At 41.3% G+C, this 20,493-nt stretch overlaps 1 protein-coding gene and 1 long non-coding RNA gene across 2 annotated transcripts; one reads left to right on the forward strand and one right to left on the reverse strand.

The window, feature by feature from the left end:
* Positions 1-543: 543 nt before the first annotated feature.
* LOC146644115 (uncharacterized) lies at positions 544-4,451 on the reverse strand. Its single transcript, XM_085396154.1, has 5 exons — positions 4,305-4,451; positions 3,903-4,069; positions 3,582-3,780; positions 3,392-3,482; positions 544-935 (listed from the first exon to the last, which is right to left on the reverse strand). The coding sequence occupies exons 1-5, from the start codon at positions 4,434-4,436 to the stop codon at positions 733-735; spliced, it is 792 nt and encodes a 263-aa protein (XP_085252280.1). The 5' UTR covers positions 4,437-4,451; the 3' UTR covers positions 544-732.
* Positions 958-1,804, forward strand: LOC146644116 (uncharacterized). Its single transcript, XR_014909297.1, has 2 exons — positions 958-1,532; positions 1,614-1,804. It is a non-coding gene; the product is annotated as an uncharacterized LOC146644116 (long non-coding RNA).
* Positions 4,452-20,493: the final 16,042 nt, after the last annotated feature.

Genomic DNA, 20,493 nt, shown 5'->3' on the forward strand with positions numbered 1-20,493 from the left:
TTGCACGCTTAAACTTATTTCTCTACAGTTTGTACAATTAATCCATGTAACAATAGGTTCTCTCTTAATATAGTAGTTATTAAAAGATCTTTACATAAAAATACATTTTTAAGTACTCTCCAGTGGAAGTCTGTTGTGGCTTATGTTTCTAAATGACACAACCATAAAGCAGCCCACAGAATATACAAATATGTCTTTGATAAGTGAATGTTGGCTCCCACAATGGCCTGTTAAGTTATTGCAAAAATAATTTACTGCATAATATGTCAGATTAGAACATGTTATAAGCACAAAACTGAAGGGGAAACAATAAAAACAAAAATGAAAAAACAAATACTAAATTAAGTTAAAGGATATTTCTTACTATACTATATAATTGTATAATGTTGCGTTTGATTGCAAAAGAAAACCCACCAAGAAAAAAAGAAAGAAAGAAAAAGAGAGAATAGTTTAATATATTCAAAACACATTCTTTTCTTTTATTTAAGCTGTAGCGAGATTCAGATGGACAAAAGAGAAAGAAAATTATTACAGATTTGTTTTATTCATGAATAAACTTTATTATACACAACTCTAAATTTCAGTTGGTCTTAGTCAGATGTGTTTTTAATTAAATCCTGCAACACTGTGCTCGCTGCCATCACTTTATATCTTAGTGTGCAATTCAAATATATACTTATTACAATATTTTTCCCCCTTAACTCTCAACTCGCGTTTTTAAAATGTCTGTGATCATATTTGTCCGTTGACTTCTGTCTGGGCCTCGAACGATTCATCAGACAGGTTGGCAGCCTCCAACTGATGCTCCAGACTTTCATCATCGCCTCTATTCTGATCAACTCTTATCTTAAACTTAGTGATGAACTCATTACTGGCCAGCGCGTCCTCCTTTTTAGGGCATGTGGGCTTTGATAACAGCCGGCTTTCCAGTCGCTCTCCAAAGAAAATTCACAAAACATTTCTTATTTGGTAAGCTTGTTAACAAATTTTAGTTCAGTTTTGCTGAAAGTTATAGCATGCATCAAGTAAGAAGCAATTGGTTTTTAAAAAGCATATACATTCCCCAAAACATTTTTATTATGTGCATTTTGGAGAATAAAAGATTGTACACAATTTCCCTTTTTAAAGTAAAAAGATTATTAAGTCTAATTCTTACTTATTCAGTAGATTAAAGTGTTGAAACATCATTATTCATAAAATATGCACATTACAAAATTAAAGTTATTCAAAAACTACTCAAGTACTTACTCCAATACTCACATTATTCAAGTAAATTTAATTTTTGCCAATGTAATGTCACATAAAATCTTAATCTGAATAAGGGATTTGAACCCCACTGTCACGGCCAGGGGATCAGCAGGCCGCTGACTAGTAGTGTTCTCTCTCTCTCTCGCCAGGGCGGAACTCATGGTGGGTTCACGCCCTCGGCCCACGCCCCTCTGAGGAGGAAACACCTGGGCCTCATCAGTGCAGCCAGCATTTAAGCCAGGGAGTGGCTTCTACTCATCACTGGATCGTTGTGTGTGACTCGCGTCAGTGCAGCCCGGCTCTGAGCAAGTTCTCTTTTGCTTCCCTGTGCAAAACCTCTAACGTGTGTTTCCTTCTGTACATAGATCCCCTGGACCCGACTCTGCATCCCCCGAGCGGTGTTTGGAGAGAGAGTCAGAAGAGGAGCAAGTGTCTTTTCCCTACCTGGATTTCCCCAGAGCCTTTTCCCTGTCACCGCTTTGTATATAGCACTATCCCCTGCACTGTTTGTATATACACCTGGTGGAACTGTAATAAATACAGACTGTGCCTCTGAGTCCTGCGTGTGAGTCCTCAAGCGAACCGTGACACCCACACAGATGAGAGCTTAGCAGTGAAGCTCTCTCTTAAAATTTGAGTTATAAAGTCAGAAGTTATCACTGACAGAGATCCATGTTCTTTTAACATAAGAAAGAATATTTGCTGAAATTGACATTAATCCAAGCCCTTAAAACGCCATTTTGGATTAAGCATTTCCTTTTAGAAAAGTCTTCAATGAGCAGGAAGCTCCAGTACTGAAAAAAGAAGCCAACATCAACTGCTAAACGTGCTAAAAGTAAGTAAGTCCCCGTAGACTCCTATGATCAAAACACATACAGTATAAAAGTTATAGGTTACAGATCTGAAAAGTAAAACAAATGTCAAAGTGCAAAAAGACTTATGGTCCCATAGAAGTCTATTCCATTTGCCTGGAATTAGGTGAACACCTTTGTGACAAATTTAATGGCTCAGTCATTTGTTTCATGTCATATTTAATAAAAGACTGACATGGTGGCATGTGGAATTGTCCATTTTGCACATATTTGGTCATTCTAAGCGTCAGAAGGGGAAAGATCATTCTGGGAATGCCTACTGGCGAAGGATGTGTGACTGACAAGTCCAGTGTGTGAAGTTTAACTACAGTCTAAGGAGCTTGGAAAGAAAAGCATCTGGACTTCTTTAAGTTTCTTGAAGATGTTTCACTTCTCATCTGAGAAGCTTCTTCAGTTCAGAATTTCTTCAGAGAACTGAAGAAGCTTCTTGAATGAGAGGTGAAATGCTCTTCAAGAAACTTAAAGAAGTCCAGATGCTTTTCTTTCCAAGCTCCTTAGACTACGATGACCTGAACGACTGAGAACCTTAACAGACAGTTCTTCCCTTCATTCATCATGCCTGATTTCAAAACACCAAGATGGCAGTCGTGAAAACACTCATCTTGAGTCTTCATGGGACTATGGTGAAATCAGTTATGCCTCTTATGATGCTGTCCCAGACTTCAAAGCAGTATAAAACATGTTTGCAGCCTGTAACAACTGTGCATGCGGTTATTTTTCGTTTTAAGATTTCCGTGTTTAAATCATAATAAGATTTATTTTTAATTTTAATTAACTTGAGGTGAGTCAGATTCTTTCATTCAAGTCACTGAATGAATCTCTTGACATGTTTGGGGGTAGGTGCCTTTTGTAGCATTTTAATGCAATTATCTGACAGATTATATGGTCTACACCATAGGTGTCAAACTCTGGCCAAATTTGGCCCGCAACCTAATTACATTTGGCCCGCGAAGCCATACCAAATTACTATTAGAGCTGGCCTACTGGTATTATACAGCTAATATATATATTGTTTAGTATTAAGCTTTGCTTGCTCCATATTCAGTTTTTCAGCAAAATGTGTTTGAGTCCATAAGAAAAGATTCATTCTTATATCTGGAGGAATAAATATATTTCAATAAATATTAAAGTTAGCCCGCGACTTTGATCCAGTTTTGAATTTTGGCCCACTGTGTATTTGAGTTTGACACCCCTGGTCTACACTGTTATTAACTATACTAACACTCTGTTCCAGAAGTCTGTGCTGCAAAGAGGCAAAGTGAATACCGCACCTGCAGGAGTAATGGGGGTCATCAGTCGGTTCAGCTGGATGTTCCAGTGCCGTACCTGTTGACTGGCATTCCTCAGCCTCTCCTGAACCTCCTGGAAACAAAAATCATGCAGGCATCTTCATCAGTGTTGTTTTAGAAGAGCACTAAATAAGATGCTGCTCACAAAGCCAGTCAAAACAAACTTGTTCACCTCCAGACGCTGGTGACTTCTTTGGCGAGATGCCTGCAGATCCTGGAGCTCCTGAGAGGCAGAGTTGAGGGCTGAGGGGGTGTCCTCATCAGGACTGCCATCTGACAGCTCCTGTATGGGGCTGAGGTTTTGCATTGTACGTTGCTGCTCCTGGAGGAGCTGGAAATGTTTCCTCTTTTCATCTTCAGCCTGCAGCAACCTGAAGGAGGGGAAAAAGGGAAGAAGCAACTGAAAATGTTAATACTTCTCATGGATATCTCAGATCTCCATCACAAATAAAATAATAAAGGGCCATAATAAGAGTTAGAAATCCATTGTTACCGCTCAAGCTCCAGTCTGGCCCTCTCCTCCTCCAGCCGAGCCTGGATCTCCATATTAAGGGCAACTTCCAGCTGCTGCTGTGTCAGCTCCAGCTCCCTGATCCTCTTCTTCTGTTGTTCAGCCTCCTTTTCCTTCACCTGCATCTCAGCCTGCATGCTGTCTTTTATCTATGCACACACACACACACAGCTACATAAACAGATGCACCAACAGAGCGGTATAAACTGACCTATTCCTGAATTACCTTTTCCTGGACTGTCATAACCATTTTTCCAAATCATTAAAGACTAGGTGTGAATTTTATAATGACAGTCAACATTTTGCTGGAGTTCTCAAAGATCAAAGTCAAGGAGAAAAGACTCTGTACATAATTGGTGTCAAGTGGAAAACTTTTTTTTTTACCATCACAGCCTCTTTCAGCTGTCTTTCCAGTTCCAGCTGCACCTCCCTCTGCTTCCTCCGCTCTCTCTCCTCTGCCTCCCTTCGGCGAGTTTCCAGTTCCCGTGCATGCTGTGAAACAGATGAAAGAGACATTGTTTGCTTTGTGTTTTCACCTCTATCCAGCAGGTGACACTAGGCCATCAGCTTCGAGGTTCAACGTATTGTGCTTTCAGCGGTGCTCTTCTTGATAACTTGGTTGAAGTAAGTGGGTATTTGAGTTCATGTTGCTTTCCTTACAGCTGTAAGTAATCTGCTCATTCCGCTTTTGATCTTTGGCACCAACAAGTGATTTTTTTCCCAGAGAAGTGCTGCTCACAGGAGATTTCCTCCATTTCAGACCATTTTCTATAAACCGGTTAGATGGTTGTACAGTTTCTGAAATACTCAGACAAGCCTGTCCGACACAAACAACAATGCATGTTCAAAGTCATTTAAATCCCCTTTGACCTTCAGCAGGTCATCTTGTTAATGTATACATGCCTAAATGCACTGAGCTGCTGCTATGTGATAGGCTGATTAGGTATTTGACCTAATGAGCAGCTCAACAGGTGTATCTAACAAAAATTTGGCCAGTGAGTGTACAGTGGGGCAAAAAAGTATTTAGTTAGCCACCGATTGTGCAAGTTCCCCCACTTAACATAAGAGTTATGAGTTATAAGATGCAGGTCGATGTGTAAAAATAACTCAGTTGTTTGGTGGTGGCTATGGCGGGGCTTCCTCAGAGGCCAGCAGGTGGATGAGGGAAGGGGAAGCAGGAGGAGAGCCCCGAGGCGGCCACCAGTCCGAGTGTCAGGTGAACTGAACTTCAGGTAAGAAGTTATGACCTGCAGTCTATCTGGGTCAGATATAAACCAAGTTTAGGTGGAGTTTATTTTCGTTGTGCTGACTTTTTACAGTCAGTTACAATACCTCATACTGTGTGAGCTAGCATGACAAGTTTATACAGATGTTCGGTTGCTATGATGTTACTGATAGTGAACTTTATTTTATTCATAAGGTTAGTTAGTAGAGTTGCCAACAGCTCCTTAAAAAATGGAATGGTCCCTCATTCAGAGAAAATATTACGCGTTTGGTATTGAGCTGAGAAGAGACGCAGTTTGTCCCGGACTTCAGCTAGGATGGAAAAAGACACAAAACTGGAGTTATTCTGTCTTTACGCTGCACAGCTGCCTCTTCTCCTCTCATTATCTCTCCTCTCTCTCCTGTTGCTACTTCAATCATGAAACTGATCAATGATCAGCTGATCGTCTCTCTTGTTTGTTTATCACCCACTTTGCGCCAGAAAGAGGAAACCAGCAGATGTCGCGCTAAACAGCAGCAGCACGTTTAAGCTTGATCAGCTGTTGTTAGAATTTATTTAGTTAGAATGTTTGCTGGAGCCACAGCTGTAAAGCTGTAAAGCTGCTGGTCATGATGTCGGTTTGGATATGTGGTGAGAGGGAAACATGAAGATGAAACCAGGAGATGTCCTTACTGAATCATCAGAGCTGAACAGGTGATGGAGAAACAGGTTTACCTTTTAGGTGACAGGAATGAGTTGAAGTTATGAACTGTTTCTGAGAGATAAATAACACCAGGATCCTTTTTTTATGTAGCTGACAGCTGGTAACTGTGCAGGGGCGGGTCTAGCAAAGTGTTGCCAGGGGGCCAGGTAGGGCATTAACAGGGAGAGGAGGGCATAAAGAAATACTTTTCTTTTTTATTCTCATTTAAAATATCTAGCTTTTATTAAATAATTATCTGAATCTTGCGAAGAAAGTTTTTATCTGACGTAAAATGTATAGAAATCATACATATACCAAAAAGACTGTACATCACTGTCACAACAGCATTTGTTTTCATTCAAAGGCTTTATGGCTTTAATACCTGGTGGGCCAATCTGTAGTGAAAATGCCCAATTTTTTGTCCCAGTCCAGCCCTGCAGGTTAATACTGGCAGTGTCACCATGCCAGCTGACTGCATTTCATCATCAGCCAGTGTTGTTCTCAATATTACCAAAGTAAGGCAGCATATAAAGTATTTACTTGCTTTCAGGTTTTATTCAAATGTTAGTCTTTTCAGTTGTTTCTCCACTTTTTTCCTGTTTCAAAATCAAACACCAGTTTGTGAGAAGATTATCTTCTTTTTTTTTTTTTTAACAGGCATTGGTTTTGCATTGGAATTGGCTAATTTGCCAATTGTATGTTAAAAATGTTCGTATTTTAATATTCAAAAATGTTTTTGCCCAAAACACATGTGCACTACATGTCAGTAAAAATACTATGCAAATATTGATGTCCTTGAATGCTGAATAAACACTGACTGATTGTATCTCTTGTACTTAATCAACACAGTATCTAAACACTTTGCACCGTAGTGGTTAAAATCTCATTCTAATAAGGTTACGGTTATTAGGTTTACAGGGTTATTGAATTATGGTTAACGGTTGGTAGAATTGTTTTTAACATTATCTGCCAATTACATCTGCCACCCTTCTCCAAATCTGTGCCCCTACCTGGCCCCCCCAACAAAAATTTTCTAGACACGCCACTGGCCCCAGGCTCCAGGCCCCAATAAGCAGCCACCAAGGAGTGAGCCGGTGTGTACCTGGACGCCCATCCCCGAACACAAAGAACCACCAAACGCACCGATGTCTGAGGACGTCTGCCACCAGCAGGGGAAGTGGTGGGGGGAGATAGGCCTCCAAACCTTGGAAGGCCTGAGATGTCCCCAGAGAGGTGGCGCCTGACACCCAACCTGACATATAGACACAGACATACAGGCACACACAGATACAAACATCCATTCCCACCCTCATGCTCTCATATGCAATTACTCAACACTCAACCAATGTGGAGACAGACATAGAGAGACACTGTACACACGATCACACTCCCCAAGCGTACTCTAAGCCCCGGATCTAGGCCCCTGGAGGGGGAAACTGCACCCAGGTGATGTTACCCTTTTCCCTGCGGTGGGGAGAAGCAGACCGCTCCGACTCCGCTGCAGCAGGGAGGCCCCACACTCCAGACCCCAGTCGGACGGCCAACTCCTCCTTCCTGTCCCCCCACTCCAGCAGGTCGCAGAGAACGGGGTGAGAGAAGACTCCAAACCTCCCTCCGCCCGCTCATATGTAGTGTTGATGCATGTGTGTTCTAAGGTGCATTTAAAACCCAGGAGGGCATGGAGCTACCTGCCAGAGATGAAGAGAGAGAGAGATGAAGTAAGTTGAGCTCTTGGAATAATTTAATCCTTCACAATTTTGGCATTTTATTTCAACACTATTCAATAACTTTTACCCCAATACTACTTGGTCACTTAAATACTACATGTTGTCTTGATATTACATAACGTTCAACAAAGTCTAGATCCTGGTTACCATAAAAATCGAATGGGTCTACAACAACTACCATCCTCCTATCTTTATCCTGGTTGCAGGGGGGCTGGGAAATAACCCGGAAGTGATAGGTTACGAGGCAGGGTACACCCTGGACAGCTCACCAGTCTATCACATAGAAGCAAACAACTAGGGATGGGTACCGGTATCCGGTGCCATGATGGCACCGGTTCTAGCATAAACGGTAGTAACCAGACCGAAAAGCAGCGCACATTTTGGTGCTTTATTTCGGTGCTTTTTTCCCCCTGAGCTGTGATACACTTTAGATTCTAGCCTATCATTTTACGTTTCCGAGGATAGTAGGCGGGTCCAGGTACGTACGTTCTTTTAGAACAGAGCTACAGATTAAAAATGCCCAAGGCGAAGCGGTCAAAAGTCTGGCTGTACTTCACAGCAAAATATGCAAACTCAGCAGCCTGCAACAAGTGCTTTAAGGTGATACTGTGCAAAGGAGGTAACTCCTCAAATCCGATGAAACACCTGGCGACGCATAGTGGGGTTTTTTTAAAACCGAGAAATGCGCCGTATGTGATAGCTTGCTGCGAGACCTCACACCGAGCACATCTACTGCGGGTGTAGCTGTAGCCCTGCTAGTGTAGCAGAAATGATGAGGATGATGATGGCAGCAGCAGCCGTTCTTCTCTGCGTGAGTAGCTTAATGTTGTTCGTGTGTAATTTACGTTGAGTAGGCTAACCACGTTATTACATTAATGCACGTAAGGTGAACTAGCAAACATCATCATAGCTACATGCGGCTGTCTTCTTGTTTGATGGCAGATACTCCCTTCACCCTGGCCAAAAAGGCTAAAATGACCAAAGAAAATGTGGAAAACAGCTAAACATGAGAGGTTTTTGGACAACGTTTGTGTTTTTTCCATTGTTTAAGCACTGCTTCCAGCCAAGAGTGATACCATATATGCCCTATAGCTGCAGAAAAGGCTAACATTGTTATCTTTTTACAAAAAACAGCTGAACATGAGAGGTTTTTGGACAAAGTTTGTGTTCTCCATTCTTTAAGCACCGGTTCGAGCACCGGTTCGAGCACCGTTTAAGCACCGGCACCGTTTCAAAAGTATCGGTTTGGCACCGGTATCGGATAAAACCTAAACGATACCCATCCCTACCATTTGCACTTACATTGACAGGTAATTTAATTAGTTAACCCTAACTCTAATAACTGCACAGCTTTTAACTGTGGGAGGAAACCAGAATACCCAGAGAGAAACCACCTCAAACTAGCCAGAATGTGAATTTGAACCCAGGATCTTCTTATCGTGAAGCAACAGCACTAACCACCATGCCAACAATCTAGGAAATAGAGGAAAGCTATGATTTCCTGTATTTGATGCAGAATTTTTTTGTTTTTGTCCTTGACAGGTTAATCCACAATAAATAGCAATAGCATGCATGTGGTGTGTGTGTGGTTGTCTGCCTCTTATAACTCCAGTGATTTTCCTGCATTTTGAAATCTCGTGTGATCTTGTGAATTTCACGAGTTGAGCAACTAACCACTCTTACTAGATTGTATCATGTCATCTCAACAAGAACAAATTAAGTTGTTGAATTTCGTACAGATCCTTCATGATTTAATTACGTTCATAGAAACACGAAATTATTGTGTTCAAATTACAAGTTAGACTTTTTTAATGTAACAACCACCCAATTTACAGTTTTTTTACCAAAAAAAGTACAGGTGGCTGCTCGACTTGACTGAGATAGATGCCTTCCCGAAACCACGATCCAAAGAGCGCGAGGCTGAAACCTGTGCAGTGTTGCGGGATTTAACATTGCTATATTATTGACTTACTTCACTTGAACATGATATGAACAATTTAATCTAGCCTCTCTGCATATCATGTAGTTTCTACACTATATAGTTACATTAGACCTCAGTGCAGCATTCGATACTGTCAACCATAATATCCTATTAGAGCGATTAGAACATGCTGTAGGTGTTACAGGTACTGCACTGCAGTGGTTTGTATCATATCTATCTAATAGAATCTAATTTGTACATGTAAATGGAGAGTCCTCTTCACCCACTAAGGTCAATTATGGTGTTCCACAGGGTTCGGTGCTGGGGCATATTCTGTTTACATTATACATGCTTCCTCTAGGCAGCATCATTAGAAGAAATAGCATAAATTTTCACTGCTATGCAGATGACACTCAGCTCTATCTATCTATGAAGCCAGATAACACACACCAATTAGTTAAACTGCAGGAATGTCTTAAAGACATAAAGACCTGGATGGCCGCTAACTTTCTGCTTCTTAATTCAGATAAAACTGAGGTTATTGTACTCGGCCCTGAAAATCTTAGAATTATGGTATCTAACCAGACTCTTACTCTGGATGGCATTACCTTGGCCTCCAGTAATGCTGTGAGGAACCTTGGAGTCATTTTTGACCAGGATATGTCCTTCAACGCACATATTAAACAAATATGTAAGACTGCGTTCTTCCATTTGCGCAACATCTCTAAAATTAGAAATATCCTGTCTCAGAGTGACGCTGAAAAACTAGTTCATGCATTTATTACTTCCAGGCTGGACTACTGCAATTCATTATTATCAGGATGTCCAAAAAACTCGCTGAAAAGCCTTCAGCTAATCCAAAATGCTGCAGCAAGAGTCCTGACAGGGACTAGAAAGAGAGAGCATATTTCTCCTGTTTTGGCTTCCCTTCATTGGCTTCCTGTTAAATCCAGAATTCAATTCAAAATCCTGCTCATCACATACAAGGTTTTAAATAATCAGGCCCCATCTTATCTTAATGACTTTTAAGATTAGGCTTAAAACTTTCCTTTTTGCTAAAGCATATAGTTAGGGCTGGACCAGGTGACCCTGAATCCTCCCTTAGTTATGCTGCAATAGACGTAGGCTGCCGGGGATTCCCATGATGCATTGAGTTTTTCCTTTCCAGTCACCTTTCTCACTCACTATGTGTTAATAGACCTCTCTGCATTGAATCATATCTGTTATTAACCTCTGTCTCTCTTCCACAGCATGTCTTTTATCCTGTCTTCCTTCTCTCACCCCAACCGGTCGCAGCAGATGGCCCCGCCCCTTCCTGAGCCTGGTTCTGCCGGAGGTTTCTTCCTGTTAAAAGGGAGTTTTTCCTTCCCAGTGTCGCCAAAGTGCTTGCTCATAGGGGGTCATATGATTGTTGGGTTTTTCTCTGTATCTATGAAGCGCCTTGATGCGACTTTTGTTGTGATTTGGCGCTATATAAATAAAATTGAATTGAATTGAATTAAAGTATGAGGCACTTGTGTTAAATACACGCAAGATGCTTACGTAAATCCAAGAGCTGGCCAATCCCTTTTTTTTTTCAGTGTAAATGTTGCTTTCCACTAACAGCAGTGTTCATCCAGTGATTTGCTCATTTGGCTCAACTGTCCCATTTCTACAAGACTTTCTGCAATTTCGTGTAAGGAGTTTGGAAACAGGTTTCTTTTTAGCAATCCTCACCTAAAATGTGTTCTGCCAGGTGTTCAGAAAGAAAACATCCAGTGATATATTCTACCGCAGAATGCATTTTCATTCTTGATACTCTTAAAACACTTGTGAGCCTGCATTTTTAGAAAAGCCTTTCTGAAATTTATGTCTTAAAGTCCGTCCTGCTGAATCACAGGATGAAGCAGTTTTTCCAGATTTATGATAATAATAATAAATAAAAAAAAGATTGCTGTCAGGTAAAATTTTAACTCCCTCTCCTAAACATTGAGAGTTGAGGAAATAGTTATTTACGCATCTCTATTCATACAAAACAGTTTTTAGAGGGTTTTTTATAGTGTTAAAATGAGCATAAAAGGTCCCCTTTACTTTTTACCTGGACGTCAGCAAGACACAGAAAATGGCTCTTTATGCTTTCCTTTCTTTTTTAAATACAGTAATAGCTCATCATAGTTTCCTTGGTGACAGGTAACATGGTCTTTGTTTACTTGGATGAGTACTTGGTAGTATTATGAGTAGTTGTGCATGGGCAGCATTAACATGCTCGTGTGCCATTAAAGAAGAAAACTGTCTTAAAGTTCAAGGGAATTAGCTAAAATGGCATGTTTCAGACATCGGAGGAAGTGAGGGATTGCACAAATGACTAGTGTAAGATAGAAAGGATCAAGCAAAGCTACTTTATTAGAGTCCACAAATACAGAATATAGAACTATAAATAAGCACCAAACCCACTTTAACTGAAAGTGGATGCCTGAAACTAACTAAACTTAAGTATTTACAGTTAAGGCTGACTTTGTAACACAAAATTAATTTAGGCCAATAATGTAAGATAAGATAATAAGATGAGATTTTGTAAACTTGACAGCCCACTGAGCACCCACCAAGTGCCCGAGTTCAACCTGAGCAAGATGTTTTGCAGGGAGCATTTCCTCCCAGATTTTCAGGATACTGTGTAATCACAGTGCAATCCCTACACCTGCTGACAAAAAAAAAAATTAACATGCACATTAAATATCATTAGTTGCACAACTGCACTGTCACAGAAACTAAATTTAAAGCACACGTAAGAGGTAAATAAGGAGAGAGTTACGTTTCTAGCCCAATGTGACATGATGGTCAGTTTGTCTGTGAAAGCAGTAGACTTCTTTTGTGGCAAGCAACCAGCATCATTTCGAGGCAACAGCGGCAACCACCTGCACTGTGGTGATGAAAAATTTACACAAACATACCACAACAGCAGTGAAGGCAGGCCAGCAGGGTTGTAGAAACATGGAGCAAGTCAACTCATGTTCAGAAAAAAAAAGAAATACAATATTAAAAAAAATGTAACAGTGACCTTAGAGTGCTGTGACATTGCTCCAGGCAGCCATAAGTCAGCCAGCACTCATAGACTCACCTGCCAACATTTCCACATGTAATATTTATTCCAAGTTACATGATTAGACTGAGGAGACAAAGGGGTAGCTTCCACCTCATTTTGTGCAGAGTTAAATAGGCTAACTCTGATTGGCTGAGCATCCGCATGTGTACTCTCCGCAATGCTAAAGTGGGCGGCTCAGCAGCAAACCCAGCAGGGAAAAACTGCAAGTGACCACAGAGCTTTAATTGCAGTTTGACCAAAATGTGGACTTGTATTTTAAATGTTAAAATCTATAAGTCGGTACAATTACATCCCATAATAGCTTGTTTTTATGTGATAATATCACTACTGACAACCACTTCTGTGGCTTCTTAAGTGCCGGCTGTAGATGATGTGGCTGCTAGGTTTTAATAAGAGAGATGAGAGTCTCTGTTCTCTGTCTACTTAACATTTCTTGCCTCTCTCTCTCATCCCCCACCCCACCCCCTTCCTCTTGCTTAACCAAAAAAAAAAAAGTGTAATAAAATGGTGGAGCATCAGCATTCTCTAGAGGCCAACAGAGGGCATAACATATTCTTTTTAGAAAGGCATTCATCTTTCTCTCTGTCTGATCTTCCTCTTGTCTGCGTCCTCGGTGCGAGATAGTATGTTTATTGCAGAATTCAGCCTTTTTGCAGACTGTACTATTTTTGACTGAGGTGTGATCTCTCATTTTCAAAGAAGGCTGGCTGGTTTTGTGTAAAAAAAAAAAAAACAGAAACCAGGTGAAGGAAAACCTGCTTTGTGGCTTTTAAGGAAGTCTCATAAGCTCGTCTAATATTACTCTGGCACACCTTAACTGAACTTCATGATTGCACTGTTGCAACTCATTTCCATTGTACCTTTCACTTTTTTCCAAAAGAACGACAACATTGCAGGATAAAAACTAACTAACCAATGTTATTATGTTAGTTTCATGCTGCACGTAAAAACAGAAGCATTACAGCATCTGGCTTGTGCAGCTTTGTTGCCTCATTTACTCCAGTTTGTTACCTCGGTGGCTTTGTGGGTGTGTCTGCAAATCCCTTGGAAACTAAAGCAAAACAAAAGAACTAGCCAACTAACAATTAAACACAACAGTGAGTGAGAGAAATCTCTCCCTCCTGTGGAATGTGTGGGATTGTTTGCCATGAAGACATATGCATGATTTCCCATGGGGATTAACTGCCATGTGACAGTTCCTTTAGTTTCTGCAGTGTGAAAAGAATGAAAGGTGACTTGAAACTGTCACTCTGTTTGTTTTAATTATGATGTCAAGATGGGGGGGTACTTTTTCCATACATTGGTACGTCTATAAGTTTGTCCAGCAGCTTTGGTTTCCCCACTGCTTTTTAACTTCAAACTACTGTAACAGAGTTTCCTTTTGAGTGGGCGAAGAAAGTGCAGACTGGAATCCTCATTTGTTTTCTATTTACGCTGTAAAATCATCACTGTGCACAGCGGTAGGGCAGTGAATGCAAGTAACTAAGTGGGATTTAAAGGTTAAATGCCTGAAAACAGAGACCGGGTCCTTGCCCTGTCTCGCAGATCAGACACTCTGTATTGTAATGTGCTGATTTGCATCCGTTCTGCATCACATCCATTTCTCTGACATTGTCTCTCTGTCACTATCCTTTTTTTTCTTCAAAATGCCCTGGGGCAGTTTTTTTTTCATGCCCAACATGCAAACTGAAATCATTAGGTAAGAGAATGTAACTTTTTTTAAGCAATGCTCGGCCTATCCTCCTCTTGTTCCTTGTGTTTACCAGCAAGGCCACACCTCAAAGCTGGCCCCCCTCAAAAGGTCCAGGTGTAACCAAGGCTACGTCTACGCTAGCCCGGATAGATTTGAAAACGGCATTTTCGTCTGAAAACGCTTCGTGACCACACTAGTGTTTTCAGTCGTTTTCACAGAGTTGTGCGTCTACATTAAAACGGCCGAAAATGCTTACGTTCATGTACTTCACATGTGTGAAATGCAAGACGATTTGACCTGCCTCATTTCTGTCTGCCATTTATTTACTTTCCGGCTCTTTGAAACATTGCGGCAGAATGTTGAGGAAGTTTTTTAAATGGACTAACAATGGACTAACGTGGAGTTGTTGCTGCGAGTAACACAAAGGTAGTTGCAAGTTGCAAAAGCGAGTGGGAGTTAAAGAATTTGAAGAAAAGCATGTACAGACTGATATCAATCTTTAATAGGGCTGTCAAAATTCAGAGCAAACAAAACGCACTCCACTATCTTAGTTTAACTGGTCACTTGACTGCATCATATGACTAACATGCGTCATTATTTTAGAAAGTCTACATTTTCACTGGTCACACTGCAACGTAAAAGCACTGTTTTCAAATGTATGCGTTTTCAAGAGTGTCGGTGTGGACGGTAGGCCAAAACAGAGAGAAAACGATGCATTTTCAAATGAAAACTTTAACAAATAAAGATGATGCCAGAAAATTTCCTTTAAGAATCATCCTGATGGCAGCTGAACGTCTGAGTCTTAGAAGCACCGGCTGAGGCGCACTGTGAGGTTAATGTTGCTCGTTGTATTGTCCGTTAGAAGGCAAGGTAAAGGGTAGGAAACTTCGGCAGCGATTGAATGTGTCTGGCCTTCAGTAGCCCATGTTGTGATTCTGAAGGCATTCATTGAGTCAAGTCTTTTTATGCTGTGTAATTTAATAGTCAGGAATGCTGGATAAGAGAGAAAATAGCAACTGATTTGACAGCTCAATATGTCTATAGCCATGCTGAGGGAAAGTGTTTCTGAATTCAAATAGTCGGGATTAGACGTGACAGAATCCAACATGTTCCCTGTCAGGCTGTGTGCATTTACCAGAATGAGATGTAAATGTAAAAGAGAAGCTTTTGTTTCTTGTTGTTGAAACCTATTTGTAGCACAGCAGAACTTCTGTTGTCTATGCTTGCTTTAAAATCAAAACTTTCAAAATCCCAAACTGTGTAAGTTTCCCATAACAAATATAACTTTAAAGTCTGCACATGTCCATGTTTTACTAAAAAATTATGGGATAACAAGGATGTCAAAGAGTTTATAATGTTGCAGGTGTGGGCTGTTTTTTCCATCCGAAGTTCAGAACAGCTTTCTTTTTTGTGATTGTATGTGTTAATTCCGGGAAACAATAGTTTGTGTGAAAACAATACAACAGTGACTTCTGAGGCATTATGTCAGCTTGAACTAAGAGACTACTAAACTTAATACATCTATTGTTCTCGGCCTCAAAAATCTTTGAAATATGTGACTCTAACTAAAAGTAGATGCTTACTTTGGATGGCATTACCATGGCCTCCAGTAACACTGTGAGGAATCTTGGAGCCGTTTTCGAGAAATCTTTCAATGCACATATTAAATAAATATGTAGTACTGTTTTCTTGCTTTTGCATAATATTTCCAAATTTAGAAACATCCAATGTCAAAGTGATGCTGAAAAACTAGTTCATGGATAAATTATGTCTAGGCTGGACTATTGTTATTCGTTATTATCAGGCTGTCCTAAAAACTCCCTGAAAATTGCTGCAGCAAGATTACTGACAGGGACTGGAAAGAGAAAATATATTTCTCCCATACTTGCTTTGTTCCCTGGCTCCCTGTTAAATCCAGAAATAAATTTAAAATCCTGTTCCCCACATACAAGGTCTTGAATAATCAGGCCACATTTTATCTTAAAGATCTCATAGTACCATATCATGTCAAAAGAGGACTTCGCTCTCGGACTGCAGTGTTACTTGTGGTTTATCTGGTATTTAAAAGTAGAATGGGAGGGAGAGCCTTCAGTTTTCAGGCCCCTCTTCTGTGGAGCCAGCTCCCAAACTTGGGAGACATTTGCAATATCTATTGTTAAGATTAGGGTTAAGACTTTGTTTTTGATAAAACGTATGCCAAGGGCTACATCAGGTTTCCCATGATGCACTGACTGTTTCTTCTTCAATCACCTTTTTCACTCTCTATGTGTTTATACATCTGCATTTAGTCATTAGTCATTTTTACTCTCTGGCTCTCTTCCACAGCTTGTCTTTATCATGTCTTCCTCCCATTACCCCAACCAGTAATGGCAGATGGCTGCCCCTCTGGTTCTGCTGGAGGTTTCGTCCTGTTAAAACTGAGTTATTCCTTCTCCCTGTTGCCAAAGCAGTTGTTCAAACGGGTCATATGGTTGTTGGGGTTTGCTCTGTATTATTGTAGGGTTTTTACCTTTACTAGGCAACTGTTGTTGTGATCTGGCACAAGATAAACAAAACTGAATTTAACTGAATATCATAGCGATTCCTCTCCATGAATCGCTACTTTATCGTGGTGGAGGGGTTTGTGTGTCCCAGGGATCCCAGGGACTATGTTGTCCGGGGGCTTTTGCCCCCTGGTAGGGTCTCCCATGGCAAATTAGTCCTGGGTGAGGGACCAGACAAAGAGCGATTCAGAAGACCCTTATGAGGAAAACATCGAGGGAACAGTTTACCCTGCCTGGGATAGGGTTACCGGGGCCCCAACTTGGAGCCAGGCCCCAGGTGGGCGCCCGACGGCGAGTGTCTGGTGCCCGGGCCTTAGTCCATGGGGCCCAACCGGGCCCAGACCGAAAAGGGGACATAGGCCCATCCTCCCGCAGGCCCACCACCCGCAGGAGGCACCGTAGGGGTCGGGTGCATTGTGTGCCGGGCGGCGGCCAGGAGCGGAGGCCCTGGCGGACTGATCCCCAGCTACCAAGATTGGCAATTGGGACATGGAATGTCACCTCTCTGGTGGGGAAGGAGCCTGAGTTAGTGCGTGAGGTTGAGAGGTACCGGCTAGATATAGTCGGGCTCATCTCTACGCATGGCTTGGGCTCTGGAACCAGTCTCCTGTAGAGGGGCTGGACTCACGTGAGTAACGACAGCGAGACCTTGAGGGGCGTGATTGGGAAGATGATCTGAACCTGAGCGGTGCTTTGTTATTGGACTTCTGTGCTAATCACAGTTTGGCCATAACGAACACCCTGTTCGAACATAAGAGTGTCCATAAGTGCACGTGGCACCAGGACGCTCTAGGCCGTAGGTCGATGATCGATTTTGTAATCGTATCACCAGACCTGCGACCATATGTTCTGGACACTCGGGTAAAGAGAGGGGCTGAGCTGTCAACTGATCACCACCTGGTGGTGAGTTGGATCAGGTGGCGGGGGAGGACGCTGGACAGACCTGGTGCACCTAAACGCGTAGTGAGGGTGTGCTGGGAATGTCTAGCAGAGGCCCCAGTCCGCGAGATCTTCAACGCACACCTCCGACAGAGCTTCAACAGCATTCCGAGGGAGACTGGGGACATTGAGTCCGAATGGACCATGTTCAGCGTCTCCATTGCCGAAGCTGCTGCATTGAGCTGCGGCCGCAAGGTGGTTGGTGCCTGCCGTGGTGGTAATCCCCGAACCAAATGGTGGACACCAGAGATGAAGGGAGCCACCAGGCTGAAGAAGGAGTCCTATCGGGCTTGGTTAGCCTGTGGGACTCCGGACGCAGCCGACAGGTATCGACAGGCCAAGCGGAATGCGACTCCAGGAAGCTCTGATAAGTATGCCCAATAATAAGGCTCCAGGTCCAGACGGCTTTCCTGCAGAATTCTACAAAGAATTCTGGTCGATTCTAGCACCAGTTTTCTACAGAACGTTGTTGGAAATTAAAGAAAAGGGCAGACTTCCATCAAATATGAATTCTGCAAACATTAATCTCCTGCTAAAACCAGGCAAAGACCCTGTATATCCCTCAAGCTATCGTCCAATATCCCTTATAAACGTAGACCTTAAAATAATCTGCAAAGCTCTCTCAAAGAGACTGGAGAAAATAACCCCCCTCTTAATTCATCCTGACCAAACTGGTTTCATAAAAGGTAGGCACTCATCAACAAATACACGTAGATTACTTAATTTGATAGACTACTCATACAGTAAAAACCTAGAAACTACAATATTCTCTTTAGATGCAGAAAAAGCATTTGACAGAGTTAACTGGAAATTTCTATTTGCAACTTTACACAAATTTGGTTTTGGATCCTCTTTCATAAACTGGTTAAAAATATTATATAATTCCCCAACAGCTTGTGTTAGAACAAATGACCAGACATCCTCCAGCTTCTGTCTCTTGAGGGGCACCAGGCAGGGATGCCCACTCTCCCCTTCACTGTTTGCAATTTTTATTGAACCACTAGCAGCAGCAATTAGACAGAATTCAGTAATTAAGGGCATAAAATGCAAGAACGTGGAACATAAAATCAGCCTTTATGCGGATGATGTGTTACTCTTTCTCCAAAATTCACAAACCAATATCTCTGGGGTAATTGAATTGATAAACTCTTTTGCAAGAATATCAGATTACTCAATTAACTGGTCAAAATCTACAGTTCTACCGATTAATTGCTCCCTCCATAATTCCTCTTCTACACCACTGCAATCGGGAAATATAAAATATTTAGGTATTAATGTTTCTCCCAAGCTTGCAGATCTAACTAAATTAAACCATATCCCACTTTTAAAGAAGGTAGAAGATGATCTGGCTAGATGGAAATGTCTACCCATATCACTCATGGGAAGGGTTGCCGCTATAAAAATGATGGTCTTACCAAAAATAAATTATTTATTCTCAATGATCCCAACTAAACCGCCACAAGATTGGTTCAGATCTCTAGATTCATGTATGTCCAAATTCCTTTGGAAAAATAAACCCCCACGTATAAGCTTAAAAACACTACAAAAGACCAAGGATAAAGGAGGACTAGAACTGCCTAACTTTCAGCACTACTTCTTAGCCAACAGGCTTCAGTTTATCTCAGGATGGCTAAAACATACCCTCTTAGATGAACCTTGGCTAGATGTAGAACAAGCACTTTGCAATAATCTAGAGATCTCAGACCTACCATTTATCAGCTCAAACATCCAACGACATGAATGCTTTAAAAACATCAACATCAGCGCTTCTCTGACAACATGGTGGGAGTTTCTAAAATTGACAGCGTCTTCATTAATCCCATGCAAACGTACACCTATCTGGAACAACCCTGACATATTACAAAACAATAATATGATAAACTTTTCAGATTGGAGTGGTAAAGGAATCAAATATTTAGAACATATACTAGAAGGAACAGAATTTATTTCATTTGACAGACTAGTTACACAATATGGGATCAACAAGAAAAGATTTTTAGAATATCAACAAATCAAATCCATAGTAAAAAAGAAATTTAAACCGGGTCAAGCTGAACTACAAACACCACCAAGTGTGGTTCAATTTCTTACTCTTAAAACCCCCAAATTACTATCCAAAATATACAGAATGCTTTCTAAAACAGATGAATCAATATCACTTCCTATTGCAAAATGGGAAGCGGATTTATCAGTTAACTTAGACCTAAACTTCTGGTCTCAGATTTGCTTAAAAACCTTTCATCTAATTAGAAATCCCAGTCTTCAATTAATTCAATACAAAATATTACATAGAGTGCACTATACAGGTCATCGGATGTTCAAGATGGGCTTTACGTCTACCAACAACTGCTCACACTGCCAAACCAATTCACCGGACAATTATATCCACGCTCTTTGGTTCTGTCCACCAGTTCAGAAGTTTTGGCGCGAGATATGTGAAGACTTATCAAAGTGTCTGAAATGTAACATTCCAACTTCCCCCTTAGTGTGTTTGTTGGGCAGCTTAGATAATGTCACTTCAGAAAAGAATATCGCCCATATGGTTTTCACTGCCCTATGCATAGCCAAGAAAACAGTCCTCATGAACTGGAAAAATAAAAATAATCTTAATTCTAACCAATATAGAAATTATCTATTAGATTACATTAGTCTTGATACAGCCTCTGCCACCACATCAGATCAATTGCTCTGGGCTCCTTTGATCAGCTCCATCACCTAGTGGGGGTGGGGGGTCATAGTTTGGTCCCGCCTTCACTGTTGT

The sequence above is a fragment of the Rhamphochromis longiceps genome, linkage group LG22 (assembly GCF_057381845.1).
Source record: "Rhamphochromis longiceps isolate RC_006_pf linkage group LG22, R_longiceps_female_GT1.1, whole genome shotgun sequence".
Taxonomy (NCBI): Eukaryota; Metazoa; Chordata; class Actinopteri; order Cichliformes; family Cichlidae; genus Rhamphochromis; species Rhamphochromis longiceps.